Source organism: Myotis nattereri (assembly GCF_964212035.1).
Source record: "Myotis nattereri genome assembly, chromosome: 8".
NCBI lineage: Eukaryota > Metazoa > Chordata > Mammalia > Chiroptera > Vespertilionidae > Myotis > Myotis nattereri.
In genome coordinates, this window is record NC_138083.1 from 75,646,859 (window position 1) to 75,671,260 (window position 24,402).

Sequence of the window (24,402 nt, forward strand, 5' to 3'; positions counted from 1 at the left end):
AAGTAGTTTTTCATAAGAGGATTAAACTTAGAACGTTGCTTTGGTATCACAAATGGAAGTATGAAGAGTTTTCCCCTTTTTTCTTGCTTTTCTGATTTTTATAGAGGGTAGCACAATTGAATGGTCCAAGTGACATTTAACTTGGCCCAGTTGGCTGCCTGGCCATTCAGCATCTGAGAGACAGAAATTCCCTTTGGCCACAGGTAGAAACCTATAGTGCCTTTCCAAGCACTTTGTCCTGTGCTACCCCATCTGCAGGTGCCGGAGTGGGTGCTGGATGCACACAGTGAGCCTGACTCAGTCAGGTGCCACACTCGGTCAGCAGTGCCAGGACCCAGGGTGTCCTGGTGGTTGGGCCTCGGCTGTGCTGCTAGCTTTGCATTTTGGTTGAGTTGCTGTGAGCTGTGGAGCTGGCACTGGGCTCCTGGGTGGTTCCAGCTCTGCCCTGGTTGACCTAGCCTCGCTCAGGCAAGTCACTTCATCTGCAATCATTTCTGCCCCAGGTGTTTCCCTAAATAGTCCCAACAATGAAAGACGATGGCAATCAAGACCCCAAAAAGATCCCTCCGTGTCCATGAGATTAAAGACCCAAATGGAAAGCCATTGTTTCATGAGAATATACAAGTTGTGTACAAACCAGGCCCAGCTCTTCAGCTCTCTGCTGTTGTCACCAAAATCCTTGTGTGAGGTTCTCATCCAGAGCTGTAGCCAGGGTTCTGCTCAGAGCTCACAAGGCAAAATAATTCCTCATTGCGGCCTCATCTGCATGTGGATGAGATGGCCAACCCCCTAAACCATTTTGGGTCCATAAAAAGTGACATTTGTGCAGTTTTTCTCTGACATTTGGCTTTCAGGTACACAAGCAAGTGAAGCCATGTCTGAAATAAAAAAAACAAAAGACACTGCATTATTGCGTAGGGGTCTTGTTTGACATTTTTCTCCCCGTGGCACCAAATGGCGATCATAAAATTGCCAGTAGATCTACTGGCCCGGAGAAGAGCCAATCAGGGGTTCCCCCTCGTGCTCATCTCCTTTCATCTGTTCCTGGAAAAACACAGCCCTCACCTCAGAGGAGGTGGTGCTGACCTGCCGTTCCACTGTCTTAGGGCTATTTGTATTGTCAGTGATGTGTGAAAAAATAAAACAAACTGGCAGCTGGCAGCCTCATAAATCTTCAACACTGAACAAATGGTTTCAATTAGTCGGAGAAGTGAAAAACAAAAGTAAGAGTGTTTGATTACTTTCCCAAAGGAAAAAGGCAACTAAAAGCATGGCAGGAAAATGCCTTCTGAAGAAGGGGGGGAAAGTGTTGACAATTTTTTATTTCGGAATTCTTGTCCATGCTGAAAACAATTTGAGCAGAAAGAAAATTAAAACACAAATTTTAGTTATGTTTTTATTTTGAAAACTGATTGAGTTCAACTCCTGGGCTTGGATTGCTTTGCTTAATGTCTAATACCATCTGTGGGGACAGGTGGGGTCCAAGCAGAGCTTGTGGGAGAGCAAGGGGCACTGTCACTGCATATCGCCCCGATGTCACATCCCACCTGCATCCTCTCGGTTAGGGGCCATGATGAGGAGCATATTGGAAGAGGAGGTATCTGAGGGCATACCTTCTTTTTCTAAATCCTCACCCGAGGAGTGAGGATATTTTTTCCATTAATTTTTAGAGAGAGTAGAAGGGAGGAGGAGAGGAAGAGAGGAAGCGGGGGGGGGGGGGGGGGGAGAGAGAGAGAGAGAGAAAGAAACATCGATATGAGAGAGACATGTCAATTGGTTGCCTCCCGCTCTCGCCCTGACCAGGGCCAGGGGTTGAACCTGCAATCCAGGTATTTACCCTTGACAGGGAATTGAACCCTCAACCCCTTAGTTCAGGGCCCAAACTTACCGCTGAACCAAACCAGCCAAGGCGGAGGTCATGACCTCACTCTGACTGCAGCACAGAACACGTGCCTCCCAGGCAGTCGGGCATCACTGGCTCCTGATGAAGGACTGAGACAGCCCTCCCTGATCACACGCTCATCAAACCCAGATGGCTTCGGCCACGCCACACACGTCCTGAGGCACAATCCTGGACACACCTGTGTGTTTGCCAATCATGATGTCAGGGGTCCAGGATTGCAATTTTGTTCTTTATTTTTAAATTGTTTGCATTCATATAGAATAAAATGAAACTTTTTGCTATACAGCTCTAAGGGTTTTTAAATATGCATAAATTCACGCAATTACTACTGCAGTTAGGATTCAAAACAGTCCCATCTCCCCTCAAAAATGTGCTCTTGTGCTGTCCCTTTCTAGTCGCACCCTGAGCTCACCTCTGGCCCCTGGTAACTAGACCTGCAGGGTCTAATCTCATCACTGTGGTTTTGTCTTTTGGAGGATTTCACATAATTGGAATCATAATTGGCTTCTTCCACTCAGCGTGTCTTTGAGAGTCTTCCTAATTGTGGTATGTCCCTGTACGTTGTCCCTTTTTACTGCTGAGTTCACTTTATTGACCTGTTGAAGAATATGTAGTTTGGTCCAGTTTTTGGAAATATGGATAAAGGTGCTACAAGTATTTATGTGCAAGTTATTGTATGAACATAAGTTTTCATGGGTGAAAACCTACAAATGGAATTGCTGGTTCATGTGGTAATTCTGCGTTTAACCTTTTGAGGGACCACACCTTGTCTCTCCAATCTGTTCACAGTGTTTTTCTCCGAGAAAAAGTGTTTAACATGGAGGAAGTTCAGTTTATCAACCTGATCGTTTTGGTATCATGTCTAAAGAGTTCATTGCCTAACATGAGTCACAGAGGTTTTCTCCTGTTTCTTTCTAAACGTTTTGCAGTATTTGCTTTTACTTTAGATCTGTTAATTCTTTTGAGTTAATCCATGTGTAAACTGTAAGGTTTAAGTTGAGGTTCTTTTTTTGCATAAGAATTCCAGTTGTTCTAAAACCATTTGTTGGAAATACTATCTTTTCTCCATTGAACTGCTTTTGCATCTTTGTCAGAATCAGTGGCCATATTTGTGTGGTCTATTTCTGGACTCCCTGTTTTGTCCCATTGATCCATGTCTGTCCTGTTGCCCAGACCACACTGGCTTATTACTGTTGCTCTCTAGTACATTTTAAAATCGGGTGGTGGGACTCCCTCAAGGTTGTTCGTTTTCAAAATTGTTACGGTTTGGTTCATCTGCTTTGTCATAAACACTTATAATCAGCTTGTCTGTATCCACAAAAAATACTAGACTGGTATTTTCATTGGAATTGAGTTAAACTTATAGACAAACTTTGGAAAAGTTAATATGTGACCCTGTTGTCTTTTAGTCCATGAACACAGTATGTCCCCTAATTATTTAGGTCTTTTTAAATCATTTTTATCGATACTTGCTACTTTCCAGCATACAGACCCTACAAGTCGGTTTGTTAGATTTATACCTAAGTATTTCATTGTAAATAGAATTTTTCTTAAATTTCAGTTTATAATTGTGCATTATCTATATATAGAAATTAAATAGATTTTTCTGTATGTTGACCTAATGTCATACAGCATTTTTAAACTCACTGTTTAATAAATTTTTTAGATTCCTCACAATTTTCTATGCAGACAATTCTACCTTGTGCAATAGGGACAGTTTACATTTCTCCTTTCCAATCCATGTGGCTCTTTTTAAAATACTTTCTATCTTGTTCCCAATATCAGAGAGAAAGCATTCAGCCTATCTCCACTAAGCATGATGTGAGCTGTAGGTCTTTTATAAAATGTCATTTATCAGGTATGGGAAATCTCTCTTACTGTTGGGTGGCTGGGAGTTTGTTTTTTGTCATGAATAGATATTGAATTTTATTTTTAAAAATTTTTGTATCAAAATGATTATGTGAAATTTCTTGTTCAGATTATTAATCTGGTAGGTTAAATGTATTGATTATTGCATATTGAACCAACCTTGTGATTATTATTTTTGTTATATTGCTATGTAAAATATAGTCATGTGTTTATATATCTTAACATACTGCATTCATTTATATATTTTAAACTATTTTGTTAAGGATTTATGCATCTAATTTCATCAGGGACATTGGTCTCTAGCTTTCTTTTCTTGCATTATCTTTGTGTAGTTTTTATATCAGAGTAATTCTTATTTCATACAGAGAACTGAAAACTAGCCCTCCCTTGCTTGGGTTCAGGCCAGGATTCAGACCTGCATGTTGCAGACTGTGGTTCCAGCTTTGGATCCATTTTTGAAGTTTTCAAAGGCTAGTCCAGGTTTCCAAGTCTTTGATGTGCTGGTTAAGGTCAGCCTCGCATATGAGCAGCTCAGGGATGAACTCAGAAGTTCTTAAACAACATTATCATTTGCTTTGCCAGGCTCTTCATTTTCCATGACCTCTCCAGTACTTTCCAGGGCCCTGGGCCTCCTGTCTTGGTCTTCCAGCTGAAAGCTGGGGCTTCAGTTACCTCACTTTGCCACCCACCTTCTGTGACTGTGCTCATGTTTAGGGCCAAGCCGAGGGAAGACAGAGAGAAGAAGAGCAGTAGGAGTTTGGACCACAGCATCACCGATTGGAGAGGAAGTTTCTCTCCCTCCAGAGTTTTAGGTTCTTCCAGCCCCTGCTGCCTCTGCTAGGACTCCCCTTTCCCACTCCCTCAGTCAGGACGAGAGGGTTCTCTGGAGCGCTCTGCACCTGATGGCCTCTCCCAGGTTTCCCACTCCCTTACACCCAGGCTGGGGAATGCCAGAGGGAAAATGGTCAACTCACTACCTGTTCAATTGAGTTTGATATCATTTACAGTGTTTTCATTTCTATATAAATTAAAAAATATGGTTTAAGTGTTTAAAACACTTAAAATATATGTCCTCTGGATAAGTCAATCTGAGTTATTTGAAAGTCACTCATTTTTATAACCTTTAAAATGAATCGATGAGAAGGCCTAGAAAACATACATTCTTGAGATGTTTTACTCTGTTTCCTAGGGAACAGGAAGTAGTTCTCTAATCTTCTATCTTATTCTTTCACCTTTCCCTCACCTTTATCAACTGGGTGGATTTCAGAATGTCCTTCATGTATAAGACCCAGAACATTTGGGGCAAGTTGCTTATGAAACAGGTTAAAGGAGAGAGAGGGAAGGAGGGACGTTTAGAACAAAGGAACGTCAAATGGATGCCAGTGGGGCTTTTCCCTAATGTACATTTGATTTATGACAATGTAACACCTGTATGCCACAGATCACAGACAACAGAACATCTCTCCTACCTGGTTGGAAAGTGATAATACGAATTTCGCAACATCGAAGGGGTGAGATAGGTTCCATCACTAAGCGAGAACGTATCCTGTATCATCCTGTCTTTTTCAGAAAATTCTAACCATGATCCCCACAGAAGAGGAAAAGCAGAAAATCCAGGAGGCCCAGCTGGCAAACCCCGAGGCCCCGCTGGGCAGCGCGGAGCAGTTCCTCCTCACGCTCTCCTCCATCAGCGAGCTCTCGGCGCGGCTCCACCTCTGGGCATTCAAAATGGACTATGAAACCACAGAAAAGGTAAGCACGTAGGAGGAGAGGAGCCAGTCCTGCATCCCGTGTTGAGGAAGTCAGGTTTGCATTGGGGAAGGGAGTGGCGTGTCATCCTCGAGGGAGGGGTGAGTTGATTATGATGAGGTTATGTCTGTACTGAGTGATCAGGATCCTGCCGGTGATGGGTTATTCTACTGTGTGTTTCTGGCACCAGCCTCAGACACATGGTTGTGGGTTAAAACAAACTATTAGCTTTTCTTCTGATTCTGTTTGCTCACTGTAGAAAATTTGGAGCATGCGGACAAGCACAGTATGGAAAGTGATCTGAAATCCATCCACTTGATGATAATCATCTACACTGCCAGTGACTGTGGCAGTTGGCAGGTCATTGGGTCCCTCTGAGAGCATATCTCAGGAGAAAGTGGAAGACAGTTGAGGACGTAACAGATTGCAAGGGGTTGAGAGGAGCACAGAAGAAAAGGGACCCGGACAGTAAAGGCATGTGGGGCGGGGGTGGGGTGGGGTGGGGTGGGGCGGGGGCTCATCTTGAGTAGAAAGCAGAAGGAACAGGAGTCCTCTCTGACTCCGGGCAGTATGAGCACTTTTGGCCACTGAGCAAATGGAACTAGTGGAGAGGAAAGGGAAGAGGGGGACAGTGAGCTGGAGGTGAGTTTAATGGAGAGGAAGTTTCAGAGGAGACGGGTTCAAAGCCCAGGTAGAGAGGCTGCGTGGCCTTCCCTTACTGAAGAGGAGAGAGCACCGTGCTGTACAAGGACCAGAGAGGTGGCGTGGGTCTGGGGAGCTTCAGGAGGAAGCCGCTGCGTTTGAATTCATTTGGGAACCAAGCAGAGATGAAGAAACCTGGACTGCTCAGGTGACTGGGCATGACTTGATCACAAAACCAGTCAGCAGGTTTAGGTGGCTCTCTCCACCAGATTAGGTGGCGTCATGGAGAAAACAGACAGGTAGGTCAGCCCTGGTTGGGGACAGGCAGGGCGGAAGCTAGGCTGCAGAGTGAAGGTGAACCTCTGGCTCTGGGAGAGACTCAGTAAGAACATGGGAGTGGAGACCACATGATGACAGGAAAAAAAGGGACTGAGGCCAAGAGGCTACCAGTCTGAGAGAGTGGGACTGAGGAAGGCCGTGGGGGTGATGAGGGTGGTGCCCTTCTAGAAAGGACCCCAGACCAAGAGGTGACTGGGCAGAGTGCCTAGAGGAGAGGTTAGGAGACCTGGGTGGTCCAGGGATAGTGGGGCCACAGTGTCCAGTGTCATCTGCCTGGTAGGGGAAAACCAAAGAAGACTGGTCCAGATTCTGAAGGAGCATGAGCGGGAGGAATGTCATAGAAGTCAGCCGTGGTGAGATGAGAGGAGACGGGGTGCTGAGTCCTGCTTGTGCTTGGAAGATGGGCGGGAAAGGGGGCAGGCGGGTTACTTATCCCCCAGCACACATTCCTGTTAGCCACAGGTCCCCACTTGGCCTCCACTGGGGAGACTTTGGGGACTAGACTTGCTCCCTGCCACTCTGGCATTTTTCCTTGACAAGGAGCATGTGCAGATCATGTGGGATTGCCCTGTTCTGAGCAGAATTTGTTATTACCTTGTACAGAAATTAAAAGAACAAAGTAAAACCAAAATGCACATTATCATCTTCTTCCAATTTTTCTTTTAATTGAAAGGAAGTGGCAGAACCACTCTTGGACCTGAAGGAAGGAATAGACCAGTTGGAGAACAATAAAACCTTGGGCTTCATCCTGTCTACTCTTTTAGCCATCGGGAACTTTCTAAATGGAACTAATGTAAGTCTTCCCATCTCTTCTCCCTCCCTCCCTTGTTGGAGAATCCCTGCCCTCCGCTTGCTGGTGGAGGCTGTCATACCACTGGCTTTCCAAAGCACAACTGGTCTTCGAAAGACAACTTTTGTGTTTTCTTGCTAAAAATCTAGAAGAAATTTGTTTTTAAAATACCAGGGCCTCTGTATTTGAACCTGTATCTTGCTATAAATAAGAAAACTTAGAAAAATGAACACACTATTCCTTCGAAGGTCAGCTACTTTCAAAATTGGTTTGGAAGTATTTTCTTCTAGGCTTTTCTGTTGTTTGTCTGATGTATGAAAGTACAAATATTTGTGTTTAAATGAGTTTTTACTGATTTTAAAGAGAAAGGAAGTGAGGTGGGGAGAGAGAAAACATCGATGTGAGAGAGAAACATCAATCGGCTGCCTCCCGCACACGCCCCGACCAGGGATCAAACCCGCAACCTGGACATGTGCCCTGACCAAGATTTGAACAAGTGACCTTTCAGTACATGGGATGACACCCAACCAATTGAGCCACACTGACCAGGGCCAGATATTTGTTTTTTATCACTCAAATATTTGTCATTATATGCATTATAAACAGACTTGTTTGAAAATGGGCCTATCTTTGGCCAGGAAGTAGAGTAGAAATAGGCAAAGAGAGAAAAGGAGTGTAGATACCCAGATGGCAGAGTCCCAGCCTCCCAGCACCTTGCTTTTAGGGGCAGACCCTTGGGACAGCCCATGGCTGAGGGCTGTGGTGGGGAAGGGCTGGAGGCCCATCTCATTCTATGTGGCTCATCCAGGTGTGACCAGCTAGGAATGATAGAGTGTATGCCCTGGGAAGCTGGGCTGCCTGGCCAGTGTGGCTCAGGGGTTGATCATTGACCTGTGAACCAGGAGGTCACGGTTCGATTGCCAGTCAGGGCACATGCCAGGTTGAGGGCTTGATCCCCAGTGGAGGTGGGGGAGGGGGGTTGTGCAGGAGGTGGCCAATGTATAATTCTCTCTCAACATTGATTTTTTTTCTCTGTCTCCCTCTCCTCTCTCTAAAATCAATAAAAAACCCATATCTTTAACAAATATATATTGGGCTGCTCCAATAGGGCATCGAGTCTAACCTTTTGTGTCTTTCTAAGAACCTGCGTAAAACTTGTCCTTCCTGCCTTTTATTTGATGTTCACCTACCAGGCCAAAGCGTTTGAGCTAAGCTACCTCGAGAAGGTTCCAGAAGTGAAAGACACCGTGCACAAGCAGTCACTCCTCCACCATGTGTGCACCATGGTGGTGGAGAACTTCCCCGACAGCTCCGACCTGTACTCAGAGATCGGGGCCGTCACCAGGTCAGCCAAGGTACGTGTGTGGCCCCAGAGCAGGGTCTGTCTCCCCCTCAGCTGGGTCTGTGCCCGTCCTCAGGAGCACAGGCTCCGTGAAGTAAGACACCCAAGGGCCGCTTGCATCCCCTGCTCTGGAGTCTGTGACTATGACGCGTCTCGTGCCTCTTGGAGTGCACTTTTAAGATCATTTTCCCATCTCTGGTTCTCCGCCGGATTCTTTCCTACTGAGGTATGTGAGCAAGCCTGCCATCCCCGACCCAACTGCTGTGTCCACGGAGGAGCTGTGTTACTCACCAGGCTGGGTTCTCGGGCATTAAACTCCCAGCTTGTTTAATGTGGGCAAAGATGTCAAAAAGAGGCAGTTTGGCTCCTCCTCGGACTTCCATAGGACCCAGCAGTGAGGTATTGAGCCAGGAAACGGGCTTGCCTGGCCCCCTGCCCCGCAGATTGGCCGTCCCAAACCCAGAGGGAATGGGTTTATAGGGCTGTAACCGTACGTGGCCCTGGTCCCTCAGTGCAAAGGCCCTAAATCAGCGGTTCTCAACCTGTGGGTCGCGACCCCTTTGGCGGACAAATGACCCTTTCACAGGGGTCGCCTAAGACCATCCTGCATATCAGATATTTACATTACGATTCATAACAGTAGCAACATGACAGTTATGAAGTAGCAACAAAAATAATTTTATGGATGGGTCACAACATGAAGAACTGTATTTAAAGGGCCAGAAGGTTGAGAACCACCGCCCTAAATGCAGTGCAGAGTGCAAACCTTCGCTGAGGGTGGTGTGTGAGAAGGGAGACAGTGCAGTCGCTGGACAGCCAGCTGCGCCCCCTGCAGGAGCATCGCTGAGGTTCAACAGCCCAGAGGAACCTCAAATACAGCAGAGCTGGGAGATGTCAGGATCTTGGGGGCAACAGCAAACACACGGGAGGGGTGTGGTGGAAACTCCTGGAAACACAACCCAGGCCGAGGAGCTGAAAGCAGAGTGACCTTTAGGTCTGGGTCACATCGGAATCTAGTGTGAGAAGAGGAGAGAGTGGTGGGCAGAAGGGGGAGGAAGCAAAGCGGGCTTTTCTAAGGTCTGTCCACGGAGCTCTTCCTCCCTCCACCTTTTCCCACAGAAGTAGCTTGTGGGGACCCAGGGGCTGGGATGCTCCTCCACCTGCCCCAGGACCAACAGGCTGGCAACTGCCAGGGACACTGAGCAGGTGGCCCCTGAGCCAGCCCGGCAGTGGACCTGCCTTGAGGCAGGAGGAGGCACGGCCAGCGATCCCCCAGCTCAGAGGCTAACGAGGGGTCTCTTAGGAAACACTATTTCGCAGGCACCCTTACCATGTTCCTCTGTGCCAGGCACTGCTCTGAAGTCTTTGCAAATATTCCTTCTAAACCCAAACAAGGCAAAAGCCCCTGTGAGTGTCCCCACGGGGGTCCTCCGCTGCTGCTCTAACACCCCTGAGCACCTTTCCACGAGACGGTTTGTTAGGAATAACTGAGACAAAGTCTGTCTGGCTGTCTAGATTCACCGTGGTCCTGTTTCCAGAACCATCCAGAACAAACCGGTTCCCTTTTTACACGTGGTCCTTTGTTTCCCAGGGCCTTGCCCTCTAGGTGGAGCCTGTGTGCAACCAAAGTAGCCCTGGCCTGGGTGTCCTGACCCCAGGCTGACCCCAGTGACGGCCCGGGACCCCCTCAGGATCAGGCCTTTTCCAAACTAATAACTAAATTACGTATTTCTGCCTGGAGCTTGGCGGCTGCCCACGCACTTCGGCAATTACTAGAGGTAACTATTGCCCCAGGTCCCTGTGACGAGAAGCAGGCTGCCCCTTCGCTGGGGCACATCAGAGCCGTCCCTGTGTGACTGTGGTGCATTCCTCCAGCCTCCGGGAAGGACAAGAGTGCTCTGAAAAATTTTATGACCCATCTGTTCAGTTCATCTCGTACGAGGGTTCCTGGATATCATGTTTTAATTTACAGTTTTCAAAGACTTGCCTACGATTCTTTTCCAAATGTGGCAAAAAGAAAAGAAAGTTGCTGCTCGCACTGGGTTCATTTGCAGAAGGGTTTTATCACTAAATAATTTGATGCCGAGATAATGACAGATCCACATGTGGAGAAATTCGAGGCCATAAATATGTTTGTATTTCAAGATGTAAATTTGGTTTTGATGTTTATTTCTTCCCAGAGGCCATTGGGCTTCCTGGTTCAGGTTGGGGTCTGGCGGTTTCAGCGCGTTTTCAGTGTTCTCTCTCTGATTTTCAGGTTGACTTTGATCAGCTTCAGGATAATTTATGTCAGATGGAGAGACGATGCAAAGCTTCATGGGATCACCTCAAGGCAATTGCAAAACATGAAATGAAACCCGTTTTAAAACAACGAATGTCAGAGTTCCTGAAAGACTGTGCTGAGCGAATTATAATTTTAAAGATTGTCCATAGGAGAATAATTAACAGGTAAGCAGAGTGAGGAACATATGGGAACCCCAGTTAAAGGGCATGTTGAAAATATTCTGCAAACCGAGATCTGAAGGTTAAATTTACAAAAATTGTGTGATAGATAAATTCTTGGTATATGGCCAGGGTGCCTTTGATGCACATGTTTGTTTCATGGGCACTTAATTTTTCTTACACACACACACACACACACACACACACACACACACACACACACCTATAATGCCATTGAATCTTAAGGTCAGAAAGAATCTTAGAGATGTCATTCACAATTCCTCCTTGATCAGGACTTGAATCTATAACATCTCTGATAAGCTAAGCTCTGAATCTCCCTGTCTGTTTGAACAGTCCTGCCTGCAGACAGCACACGTTTTGTGAGGCAGATTGGCTTTTTAGAAAAGTTCCTTCATTTAAAAACATTTTTTATTGATTTCAGAGAGAGAAAAGGAGATGGGGAGAGAGATAGAAACATCACTGATGAGAGAGAATCATCGATCCACTGACTCTTGCATGCACCCTACTGGGAATTGAGCCCACAACCTGGGCATGTGCCCTGGCCAGGAATCATATCATGACTTCCTGGTTCATAGGTTGATGCTCAACTACTGAGCTACACCCGCCGGGCAAGTTCCTTCCTTATATGATCCACAGTGTGCCTTCCAAGACCTTCGACTCATTGATTCTCGATGGTGGCTTTGTGCTGCGGTCTGCCTGGTGCCACCCTCTGGACCAGCCTTCCTCAGAGTCACAGGATCCAAGAGGACCCTGGGAGACACAGCAGTGATGTGTGAGGCCTTGCTTCCCTACAAGGAGGCTGGCAAGGATCTAGGATAGCTCCAGGGCCATCCAGGGCTATCTCACCTGGAAATGGAAGCAGCACCCAAGCCAGAGCCTGGGTCTTCCCGTGTCCCAGGCCAGGGCATTGCCTACTGCGCACCACCACTTTCTTTTCCTTTGCTCCATCACTCTGATCTCGGGGGTTTGAGCGCTCAGGGGTCCTGGGCCTTGCACCTTGGCAAGCGAGCATGCAGCTCTGCAGACCTGCGGTGTGTGGTCGGCCTGCAGCGGACCAGAGCCCGGGTGGCAGGCCCTGAGACAGCCCCACTGCAGCTGTGTCAGGAAGCCCTCCCTGGGGGCCGTCTCAGCTGCAGCCGTGCCAGAGGGCTGCTCCTCGGCACACTCCCCGGGCTCTGCTTGAGCACTTTGTAAGTTTCCAAACAGATGTGTGGTATTTTCATAAACATTTCATATTTTTTATTCTCTTTTCTCTTCCCTCCCTCCTTTCCCCTTCTGCCTTGTTTCCTTCCTTCGCCTTCCTTGAAGTCACACAGTACTTTCATTTTTAATTACAGTGGACGTACAGTATTCTATTAGTTTCAGGTCTACAGCACAGTGATTAAACACGTACATGCCTTACAAAGTGATCACCGGTAAGTCTCACACCCACCCGGCACCATACGTAGTTATTACAATGTTGACGACTAGATTCCCTGTGCTTCACTTCACCTCCCTGTGGCTGTTTTTAAGAACCTGATTCTGTTGTCTGCCTGGGAGCCCTCTCCCAGCTTGTGTCCTTTGCTGCTTTGGTAGCCAGAACTCCTGGGTCTTGCTCCAGACCGTTCGGGTGGGTAGGCATGGGGATGGGGGTCATCTTTAACTGTTAGGAACAGGAATAAGGACCAGAGTCTTCCCTCTAGGTTGGCAACTATTCACTACTCAGTGCTTTTGGAATTTGGTTGTTTAAATCCCTCACTGCACCCCATTCAGACCTCACAGCTGCCCTCTGGGTGGAAGGACATTACCCGAGATGTTGTCAGATTTCTCACTGAAATCCAAGCACACTCTGCTTTTAATGGGATCACGGAGGGAGGCAGGGCACGTGAGCTGCTTTGGCCCTGCATGCTTTGTATGATACAAGTGATTTCCCACTTAAAACTACTCAAATAAACAAGTAGTTTTCATTTGGAATATCATGAAACTGCAGCGATTTTATGAAAGTCTTGTAAAGCTGTTCTGCCTGGCCACATTAACCATTTTATCCTGGATGCATGAAAACTCAGTGCTACATCTATTCCTTAAGCTATAATGTGTGTGTGTGTGTGTGTGTGTGTGTGTGTACGTACCCATGCGTGTGTGTAATTATATATACACTAGTGGCCTGGTGCACAGATCTGTGCACATTGAAAGGAAATTAATTAGAAGAAATATTTTAATATCACTATTCGCCCTTTCTCTATAAAGAAGTGTCAGAGATGAAGTATCAGAGGTACACTGTGCCAATAGTTGGTCTTCAGAAATACTCTGTCGACGCCACCACTTTCTTACAGCTTCAGAATGTCAACAAAAACAACCAAATTCACAATCGACAATGACAGATAGAAACACATGCATGCGATTGGCACCAGCGAGAGCTTTATATGTATCTCGCATGCGCGAGTCAATGTTTATTTTTAAGTTGCCAGTGCACATCATATGTACTGGCTGGTTGGTTTGCCAGTTGGACGGACGGACGGACAGTCGGTCACTTAACCTTTTATATATATAGATAATTCTCCCTGGTAAGCTGGTCACCGGATGATGTTGCTCTCCTGTGACCTCAGTCCCTGTTTACTCACTATTGGTCACCCAATGGGATGACCTGCATGAGCCAGGAATTCACTGTAGTTATGGTGGGAAGGCTTCTCTGAAGATGTGATATTTGGGCAGAGACCTATAGATTGAGAGGGTGCTACCATGCTCTAGGCACAGGGAACAGCTGGTACCGAACGCCTTGTTAGGGTCTATGGTCCTCCCAGTGGAGTGGCTCCCCACCCCTTCCCTCAGTTCCTGCAGGACTCCATGTCCCCCTAGGGTCCCCAGTGTAAAAGGAAAGGTTAAGATGCCACACAGGCCCTGAGGTGGGCTTGTTCAAGGAATTAGGAGGTTCCATTGTGTCTGGGGTCACAGTAGGTACAGTCAGAAAGGTAGTAGGCCAGTTATGAGAGACCTTGTATGGCGATATCACCTATTGTTCATTCATCTGCTGATGGATATTTGGCTCTTCTACTTTTTGGCTATTATGATTAATGCTGCTATGAACAGTTGTGTAGAAGGTTTAGTGTGAACACATATATTCCTTTCTTTTGGGTATATGCATAGGAACAAAATTGCTAGGTCGTAAAGTAGCTCCATTTTAGCTTTTTAGGAACTGCCAGGCCTGTCTCCAGCAGACGAACCATTTTTATGGCCTCATCAGTGTCACTTGAGGGTTCCAGTTTCTGCACATCCTCACCACATGCATCATGGCCTGTCTTTTTCATTGTATGCATCCTAGTGAGTGTGAAGGGCATCTCACTGTGGTTTTGATTTGCATTCCCCTGATGACTAAAGGTGTTGAGCATCTTTTCATGCACTTATTGGCTATTTGCAGACCTTTATTTGAGAAATGTCTATTCAAACCCTGTGTCAGTCTTTGTTTGCTTGTTTTTTTAGTGTTGAGTTGTCACATTTCTTTATATGTTCTGGGTACACACTCCCTATCAGGCATATGATTTGCAAATGTTTTTTTCCATTTTGTGGATTGTCTTCTCACTCTTGACAGAGTCCTTTGAAGCACAAAAGCTTTTTAATGTTGATGAAGTTGAATGTATCTATATTTCCTTTGGGTGCTTATGCTTTTGGTATCATAGCTAAGAAATAATTTCCTAATCCGAAGTCATAACATTTTATGTTTTCTTCTAAGAGTTTCATACTTTTACTAGCATTTTTTTTGTTTTAAACAGCATTTTTCAGCCCTTTACCTTAAATTCCTGTTGTATGCTTTACTTTGTTGTTTTTCACAAAAAGAATAAGTCAGTGTCACTCATTTGAACAATAAACCAAACCTTTCTCTAAGTGTAAAAATTAGAATGATCAACCCCAAAAGTTTTTGTCTATAAATAGTGGTATCATTTATATAATACTGTTTGCTTACATAAAAATTTCACTCTGTCTCCTACTATCTTCTTCCTCGTATCCTGAAAACCAAAAATTGGGCACACGTCTGCTCATTTAACCTCTTTTACAAAAATTTTAAGTAAATAACATTCAACAATTTCTTATTTATAAATTAAATAGCTGAGATAATTTTGTGTGTCTCATTCGATGTGTTCCAATTAAATTCAGATTGTAAGTAAAATTGCAAAAAACAGATATCAAAATATTTACTCAGAGAAAACTTTACAAACATCTTTTTATAAACCGTCAATTGACATATTGTTCATGATATGTTCATGTCTTTTCCAAGATTCACTGGAGCAGGTTCCCAAGGAATTGCTAAGCAACGTTTCTTTATTTCTTATTTAATTTTTATATAATCTAGAAACTGCAATATTCGTTTTTGTTACAAAACTTGCACAAATCCATTTTAGGAAGCATTAAAACACAGATAAGCAAAAAGAAAAAGATACTTAATTTCCTGCAATCCTGCCATCTCACCCTCACCATCCCCAATGAGAAAGTGAGCTGAACTTGACCTCTGGTCTCATTGTCACTTGAGAGGAAGGACTCTTCAACCTCAAGGCCCCAGGAAAGAAGAACATTGTCTCCCGCTGATGTTTTTTTTTTTTTTTTTTACTGAAAGTTTTTAGATAATCAATTTTTGTTCCTTAAAACTGAAGTCATTGGCCCTATTGTTTTTCCTTGCAGGTTCCATTCCTTTCTGCTCTTTATGGGGCATCCGCCTTATGCAATCCGGGAAGTGAACATAAACAAGTTCTGCAGGATCATTAGTGAATTTGCCCTGGAGTATCGCACCACCAGGGAAAGGGTTTTGCAGCAGAAACAGAAGCGGGCCAACCACAGAGAGAGAAATAAGACCAGAGGGAAGATGATCACCGATGTAAGTTTCAGGAAATCAGCTTATTTATTTTGAGAGTGTAATCAACCATAAAATGTCCCCCAGTTTGGGGACTGTGCTTCTTTTCTTTTCTCTTCTTTTCTTTCCTATAAAATCTGCTATAAACAAAGGAGGAACTAGGACATGTAAGTTAAGAATGTGTGGCTGGAGAAGGAGTTTGTAACACATGTGGGTGTATTGTATGGTGCTGATGACATTAAATGCTTGTTTCCATTTCCACCCTCTGTGATGGAAGATAATGCCACTTATAGGAGGACAAATGTACCGATTTGGGAATTGATTCAAGATTTTAATCATCATAATTATGCTTTATAACCTCAGTTGACACATGGACCACCATTCAAGGCATCTTAATAGAGAAATAATTGATGTGGTTGCTCAAAGCTGCAATCGGATGGGCTCTTGGTAGACCCTTCAGTCAGAGACTATCAGGGTGGGAAGGGATCCCCTTCGGGGGTCCCTGCACACTCACATGTCTCTCCCATTCCTGGGCTCTTCCCCATCTCTCCCACCTCATCCCCGAGCCCCCTCGGCCATGAGCACAGCGGGTATTCAGAAGAGGAAGGGACGTGTGAGGATGCCAGGGACAGACAGTACCTCTTTCTGATGTGCCTTTGCAAAACTCATTCCATCTGCATCTATAGGTGAGAAGCACCTTGGCTCTCAGTGATCAGGGAATGGAATGGGTAGCGACTGAGCCTTGTCCTTTGCATGCCTCAGCTGAACTCAAGTCAGGTGGATTTCTTTGGGGAGGAATAAAATCAATTAAGAAGACCTTATGGGGGCTACCTTCTGTACCCAGAAAATGTGGTAGGAGAGACAGGGAGCACACAGTTACTGCCCACAATCTTGAGGGGGCCTGACCTTTCCATGGAGACCTGGACACATTATCTTAGTAATTTTAAAAGAAGGCAGTGGAGAACCAGGGACTAATCCCCTCACCACCTACTCCCACCCAGACCCCTGTTTCCTTGGAATTTTCTGGGCCCTTAGAGCTCAGATCCTGTTTCTGCATCAGGTGCCCTTCCCGCAGTCCCCCGGACGCCAGTGCCACCAGCCAAGTCTCTGCGTCCTCTCCTGAAGTCTGGGTTCAACCGAATCTTTCACCTCCTGGAGGACAGCAGCTCGGGAGGCAAACAGAATCCACTTGGGCAAACTATGTCCCATATTTCATCCCAAAGTATTATTTTTAAAAGTTGTAAAAGGGGAGTGCTTATTTTTGTGGAAATGAGACACATTGGAGGGTGAAAAATACAAGTCCAATATGCTCATAGTTATGAAAACACGTCAAAATTTCTTGCTAAATTCTTGAGATTTATTTTTTACAGATCCCACTAATTTTTAAATTCTGTCCTTCTCTGGAAACACTCAGCTTTCCTATTTATAAGTAGGGATAAAATTTTCTAGGGTTTGATTCAAAAATATTTAAATTCCCATTAACATCTGGATAGTACCAGCTTCTTCAAGGTTTACCCTGGACATAGTCCCTATTTTCAGTGGACAAAGTGGCATCATTTGTGTAGAAAGGTTGCCATCTGCTGGTAAATCAGAATATTGTCAGTATGGCAATGTATACAGCTTCCCGTTTTCCCAACATCTCAAGCAAGCAAGCGCCCGCTGCGTGCCCAGCACAGCATGGGGCAACGAGGAAGATGTGGGTGCTGAAAAAGATAAGCTTATGCCTTTAGGATGTCATGATCTGGTTAAGAAAAACATCTCCACCATTTAAATCTCTCAAAACAAACCCAAGTAATAGATGGAGAAGCAGAGCCCGAGCATTAGAGCTGGAAGTGATTTTTTGAGAAAGCTGTGCAGTCCCTTTTAAAGTAGATGCTGAGCAATGAGGATGGAAGTGACAGCCATTAAAGAGGGACAGTTTTAGAAGAACCATTATTTTCTAAGGCACAGAGCGGCCTGGGTTAAATCTAAAGACCCCACGGTGGTGGAGTCAGCCCCGTATCTGCTGTCTGTGCCGGTCTCTCCTCTTCTTCCTCTGTTTCTGAACATGCAGAAGGCTTCCTTTCTTAAAGTCCAGGAGTCGTCCAGGGAGGATCAGGGAGACACTAAGTAATTTCTCACCCTTGTGTCACCACCTGGTTCTAGGCAAAATGGTGACATAGACGAGGCGGTGCAAGGCCACTGCGGCCCTGTCTGCTGTCATCCCACTCCAGCTGGGCTGTGAGAACTCAGGCTGCCCAGCCCAGGACCCCCACACTGAGGCAGGGGTAACCCTGGCGAGGCCCTTGCCTTCTCTCCAGCTTCCTCTCTGTTAAAAGGGAATGCTAGTTACTTTGGGGATATTGAGAGGGCTAGAGATTTTGTATATTGGCATCGCACACGTGTTCTCATTGCTGAAAGAAAACCCAAATCCTGGTTAAATAAGCATGTTGTAAGATTTTTTTAAAAGATGGCACAGAGGAACTGTCACCTCTTGTCATGATGCACTTGGCTGGGAAGGTGATGTACTGGGGGCACTGTGTCATTTCAGCTTCCAGCAGTGTAGTCAGTTCTCAGCACCCTTGTGTCCGACTGGCTGGCCTAGCCTTCCAACCTCACTAGAAACAAGCACACGTTCAATTGAGGGCATGTTGATTTAAGATTAAGAGATTGCGATGACTTTCACCTTCAATTTATTTTTAGAAAAGGGATATTTTACTAGTATTTGAAGTGACTTCAGGGAGCTTATCTGGTGAGAGTTGGAGGTAATTGAAAGTATGGCCAGTCATACTTCCAGCCTCCAGGAGGCACAGGGAAGTACGATTTTGAAGAGAAGCTAATCTCATGTTTCTGAGGGAACAGTGATATGACCCATTCTGCATGGGCACCCATTCCTCTGGTCCTGCGTTGTTTGTCCTGCGAGTGGAAGGTTCTTGGAGGTGCAGACCAGCAGCCTGGGCAGGGAGGCCGAGCACTGGGGATGAGAAGGGAGCGGCCACTGACAGGTGGAGCCGGGCAGAGGGAGGCCAGTCCTCTTACTGAGGCCCTGATGGGGGCAGTGGAAGTGGGTTCCACAGAATGTGGCTGGGTGAGGGCAGGACACAGAGCTGGGAGTGAGGTATGGAGTGGCCAGAAACCAGGTAAGCTGGCTGTCAACCTCATGGGCAGCCTCGGGAGATTGGCCCGAACCCCCAAATCCTTTCTGACTGTGGTCAGGATAGAGCTTGGGGAATTTCCAGAGGACAGGAGGGCTATGGAGGCAGGGCCCAGCCGCTCCCAAATCAAGAGGGTGTGCCCTGGTCATGGGGCCAATTTCTTCATTTGGAATTTGACGTGACATGGAGATGATCTCATCTTTGCTGACTTCCGTGCCTTCTAAGAATCCCTTCTGTCTTTTCCATCCTGTCCTGTCCTCTTGGGTAGACTGATGAAGAGGATGACATGGAGGTAGGACTCTGTCTAAACGTGTAGAATGCCACGTGTGACCTCCAGGGGCGCTGGAGTGCCTAACCTAAGCAGCCTGCAGTGTCAGCACGATTCTGTGCTTTAAACCATGCATGCACGTTTTCGGGTTGGTTTCTGTGTGATCACTAACCTCCTAACATGGGTCCTTGTCCTGCCGTGTGTGCCAGGGGCTGATGGATTGACTGCTTCTCCGAGCTGTCCCTGAGCCCCAGACCCTGTCCCGAGTGGCAGTGCCAGCTCACCTCTCTCTACTGCGAGGAGAGTGGTCGGGGAACTTTCCCTCCAGCCCTGTCTGAGCCTTTTGGCAATACAAGTATGAGAACTGGGTTCTAGAACAGCCACATGAAGAGCCCTAAAATCAGAGAGGAAGTGGGGCAGAGGCTAAGAGCCAGGCCAGACCAGCGGTTTAGCAGCTTTGGGTAGCTCTGACTTGTGCCCATTTCCTCCATGGGCATCCACTGGGTCTGGCGGGATCAGTGTGTGAGGGATGGGAGGGCAGGGGCTCCTCGTCTAGGTCCAGATGTCAGAACCAGAGTCCAAGTCAGAGCTGGCTGGCCTGGAAGGTGGGGAAGGAGCCGTACACAGATGTGCCAGCCACAGATGTGTCCTGGGCTCTCTGCTGCCGTGGCTGAGAAGCTGGATGAAAAGAGGGAGCCCAGATCTACAGAGCTCCTCTCTGCAAATGGGAATCTAACAGACTGCTTATGTCTCATCCAGATGTTGGGCACTGTCACTGTGGCGCGATGGGCTAGCATACCTCTTGTAAAACATCTGTGTCCTGGCTGTTCAGCTGGGATTAGAGAATATTGTGTGCACATAATGCTTGTTTAAACAACTATATTTTTGACACCACCAGAAGTAGTAAGTGTTACCAAACTCAGTTTCAGCATGAATTTCTGAGTCATGTTCTGATCTGGTGCCTGAACCAAACCCCCTCGGATTCACTTAATCTCGGAGGGTCTCAGTTCCCTTCTCGGTAACGTGAGGTGGGACTAGATCTGGAAAATTTCTTCCCAACTCTTAATCTTGCCTCACTCTGTGGCTGAATCCCACTTTTAAAATTTGACTATCGTAAGTGATATGTAAGAAATTTTTAACTGCTTCCTGGCACTAAATTTTAAAAAACTTAAAGCTCAATATATTTAATTAACACATTAAATCTATTGATCCTCGTATCAGGGCTTTGGCATTGGAAACGGATTTGGTTTCTGAGCTCTTCCCAGAGCTGATTTCGGTCGCCCCTGGTAGGCACTCACCGAAGGAACTTGCAGAGAGCCGAGATGCCTGCGACAGGGGAGGGATGGGCGTGGTCCTTCTGGCCCAGGGCTTTCTTTCTGATAAAAGCACATCTGTATTCACAGATGTTTTGTCATTATTCATCCACAACCTCGGTGACTGTGTCTGCAGGTTACATACAAACCAAAGGACAGGGAGGGACAGAAGAGAAGGTTCCTCAATGAAGCATTTTATAGACTTGAGTTGGCTTTGGGGACAGTAGCTCACACCATCATCCCCTTTGGTCTTGCAGTCCGGCAAATTCTCCAGCAGTTCGCCAGCACCTGCGAGCCAACCACAGGGTCTGAGCTATGCCGAGGACGCCGCTGAGCATGAGAACATGAAGGCTGTGCTGAACACCTCGTCCCCGGCCATGGATGATGCCACCCCGGTGCTGGGCGTCCGCACACGCAGCCGGATGAGCCGAGGTAACTCCGGGCTGGGCAGGGCACGTCTTCCCAGGAAACCACCCCGTGGGGGTCTGGTCCCCATCACTGGGTACAGGTTCTTGTGCCTGGGTTGTGGCTGCAAAGGGCAGTCAACTCCCCAGTGCTGATGTAGCCACACATGTCTTTACTCACACCTTTGTCACCCACCTTCATTAGTTTCATTTCAGAAAAAAAATAGTCCCAAAAATATAAATTAATTTGCACAAGAGGAATTATTACTGTGAATGAATCCTCATAGGTTAAAACAGGGATCAGTAAATACAGCCCCAGGCCAATTTCGGCTGGCCACCTGCTTTGTAAATAAGGTCTTACTGAACACAGCCACACTTGCTCAGTTGTGTATTGTTGATGGTGCTTTTCCACGTAATGGCAGAGCTGTGTAGGTGTGATGGAGACCACAGGCTTTTGAAGTTGTGTGTTTATTACAAAAAGAAGTGCAGGTGCCGAAACCGGTTTGGCTCAGTGGATAGAGTGTCGGCCTGCGGACTGAAAGGTCCCAGGTTCGATTCCGGTCAAGGGCATGTACCTGGGTTGCAGGCACATCCCCAGTGGGAAATGTGCAGGAGGCAGCTGATCGATGTTTCTCTCTCATTGATGTTTCTAACTCTCTATCTCTCTCCCTTCCTCTCTGTAAAAAATCAATAAAATATATATTTTTTTAAAAAAAAGAAGTGCAGGTGCCGAAACCGGTTTGGCTCAGTGGATAGAGCGTCGGCCTGTGGACTGAAGGGTCCCAGGTTCGATTCCGGTCAAGGGCGTGTACCTGGGTTGCGGGCATATCCCCAGTGGGAGATGTGCAGGAGGCAGCTGATCGATGTTTCTCTCTCATTGATGTTTCTAACTATCTCTCTCCCTTCCTCTCTGTAAAAAATCAATAAAATATATTTAAAAAAAAAAAAAAAGAAGTGTAGGAAGAGGAAATTCACAATTTTGAGAACATTTATATATATCTGTCTTCTAACAGAAGCATATTTCCCATTTTATAGAAGAGATTTCACAGGAAGTTCATCCTGGTATATTAAAATAGCATCCTATATAATAAAAGGCTAATATGCAAATTGTCCCTCAACTGGGAGTTCCACTGGGACTTCAATCAGAAGTTTGACCAGGGGGCGGGGCCAGCTGGCTGGCCAACTGCCCACGGCCCCTCCCCCCAGCTGGGCCAGCCCAATTGGCCCTGATCAGGGCGGGCTGGCCCAACCCCACCCGTACATGAATTTGTGCACCAAACCTCTAGTTGATTTATAACTCTTTAACATGACTTGGGAACTATGTTTTTGTGGGGCTTTCTTCTTGCTTGTCTATAGGCAGATGTTTCCATGCCAGACCTGGAGTAATTAATAAATGTATTTTTTTGGTCAGCAAGCAGAGAAGTGTACCAAAGAGAATTTATGTCAATTCCCCCTTTGCTGGTTGTAGAGGACAATCTTGCTATGAAATTTCAAAGATACACTATATTTCAAAATCCATTGGTTTCTATTCCACTGAATGAGAAGTTGGGGTTAGTTAACATTCACTAGGCACATACAGCCACGGATAGAGAGCGGACATTACTGGACATACATCACTGGATACCTGTGATATGCACGTCACCGTGTGGCATGGGGTCTGGGTTGGGGAGGGGGTCTGCCCTCCTGTGAGCTGGCAGGTGGAGGGACGCATCCAGGCATAGAAAGTCAAAGGGCACAAGAGCACAGCTGTGGTACAAGGTATTATGACATAAGTGCCCCAAGTATGGGTTTTAGAGAGTACAGTGCCTGGAGGGTGGTAGCTGGAGTGGTGCCCTGTGCCCCACAGTGGGGACCTGCGAGCACTTGGATCTGCTGAGCTCGGGCTTCCTGCTTTGCTCCGCTGCTGGCAGCTCAGCTGCCGGGGGCAGCGCTGTTCATTTTCTTTGGGTTCATCGCATTCCCTGTTTAACCCTTCAGGATCCGCTAGTTCATGGACCATGGGAACCGATGACTCACCGAATGTCACGGATGACGCCGCTGATGAGATCATGGACCGCATCGTCAAGTCGGCCACCCAGGTGCCCAGTCAGCGAGTGGTGCCCCGGGAGAGGAAGCGCTCCCGGGCCAACCGGAAATCTCGTAAGTGCCTTTGAGTTGGGGTGAGGGACTCGCCCACAGGTACCTGCCCTCTAGTCCTGTATGACCGGGAAGGGCAGACTCAGAGGTGGGCTCCAGGGAATTGTCACTGGTGCCAGGAGGCCCACTTGTGCTCGTCAGCAAAAGGTTTCCTACGTGGCAGTCAGCGTTGGCCTGTGGAGGGTGCTGCAGTCACCCTTGCCCAGGGTAGTTGCCATTTCTGGCCAGGCCTCCCTCAATTCGTACTTTGTCCCTAGTAAGGTTAAAAGGCCCTGACGTGACTCTGGCAGGCGCTGATGGGCTCAGAGCGGCCCATTGCCAAGCCCTGCCCGGGATGCTTTGCCAGAGGCTACGAGTATATTTCTGCCTCTCTCCCCGCATCAGGGGCCACTTTCTGGGCTGGAGGTGGTTCCCCTAGGGGTTCGCTGCTGCCGGTGAACATGACCAAGGTAAAAACCAGTGATTTTTATGGTCAGTAGGATGGTTAAAATACTTAATGTTAGCCTAGGTTGACCAGTTATTTTTTCTTTTCCTACCAAATAGAGGATTCAACTAAATCAAAGCAACTGACTGTCTTTTTAGTTGGAGCCCAATTCCTGCTCCTGCCCAAGTGTTGGGTGTGGAGTTGCCTGTGTAGGCACCATGCCAACTCTCATAGGGATCGCACTGAGTCGGGAAGCAGGGTTCCTCTCAGTTCTTTGATGTTACTTGTGTTGGCCGTGGCGCTTGTGTGTGTGTCGAGAGTTCAGCCCCCAAGCTGTGGCCTCTGCTGGTCACACCAGTGGCAGCTTGAGTCTTAACCGGCTCTGCTTCCTGGAGTAAGGGGTGGTGACTAGGAAAGGGATTTATGACTTGTCATCAGAAGGAAGGCTGGTTCCCTCCCCACGTCTAGACTCCCAAAAGTGACAGGAGAGTGACTCCAAGTAGGCAAGGATTTAGTTAGAACTCGAACTCAGGGAGCCCCCAGTGGTGCCACCCTTGAGGTTCACACAGGAGGTGGTGGGGCATATGTTGGACCCTGTGATTCTGTGCGACCCATTGGCACGCTTGTTTCCGGGATAAGGAACACTAAACCAAACGACTGATTCAGAATCTGTGTTAATAAGGTCTCCAGGGGACTTGGGCACAGTGAGCTAGAGCGCTCAGGTCTGAGGCCTGGAGTGGAATTACAGGGGCCTCAGTTGCGCATCTTCCCTGACAAACTCTTCTCCAAAGACTTGGCCTTGTCCAC

General features: G+C 46.8%; 1 protein-coding gene across 1 annotated transcript in view; it reads left to right on the forward strand.

Moving 5' to 3' along the window:
* The window catches only part of FHOD3 (formin homology 2 domain containing 3), a 383,665-nt gene that overhangs the window by 351,935 nt on the left and 7,328 nt on the right, over nucleotides 1-24,402 (forward strand). The window contains exons 21-27 of the mRNA XM_081097145.1: nucleotides 5,342-5,524; nucleotides 7,176-7,295; nucleotides 8,486-8,647; nucleotides 10,892-11,082; nucleotides 15,748-15,940; nucleotides 20,889-21,063; nucleotides 23,013-23,174. Coding sequence (XP_080953271.1) covers nucleotides 5,342-5,524; nucleotides 7,176-7,295; nucleotides 8,486-8,647; nucleotides 10,892-11,082; nucleotides 15,748-15,940; nucleotides 20,889-21,063; nucleotides 23,013-23,174 — 1,186 coding nt within the window. The remainder of the gene's footprint in view (nucleotides 1-5,341; nucleotides 5,525-7,175; nucleotides 7,296-8,485; nucleotides 8,648-10,891; nucleotides 11,083-15,747; nucleotides 15,941-20,888; nucleotides 21,064-23,012; nucleotides 23,175-24,402) is intronic.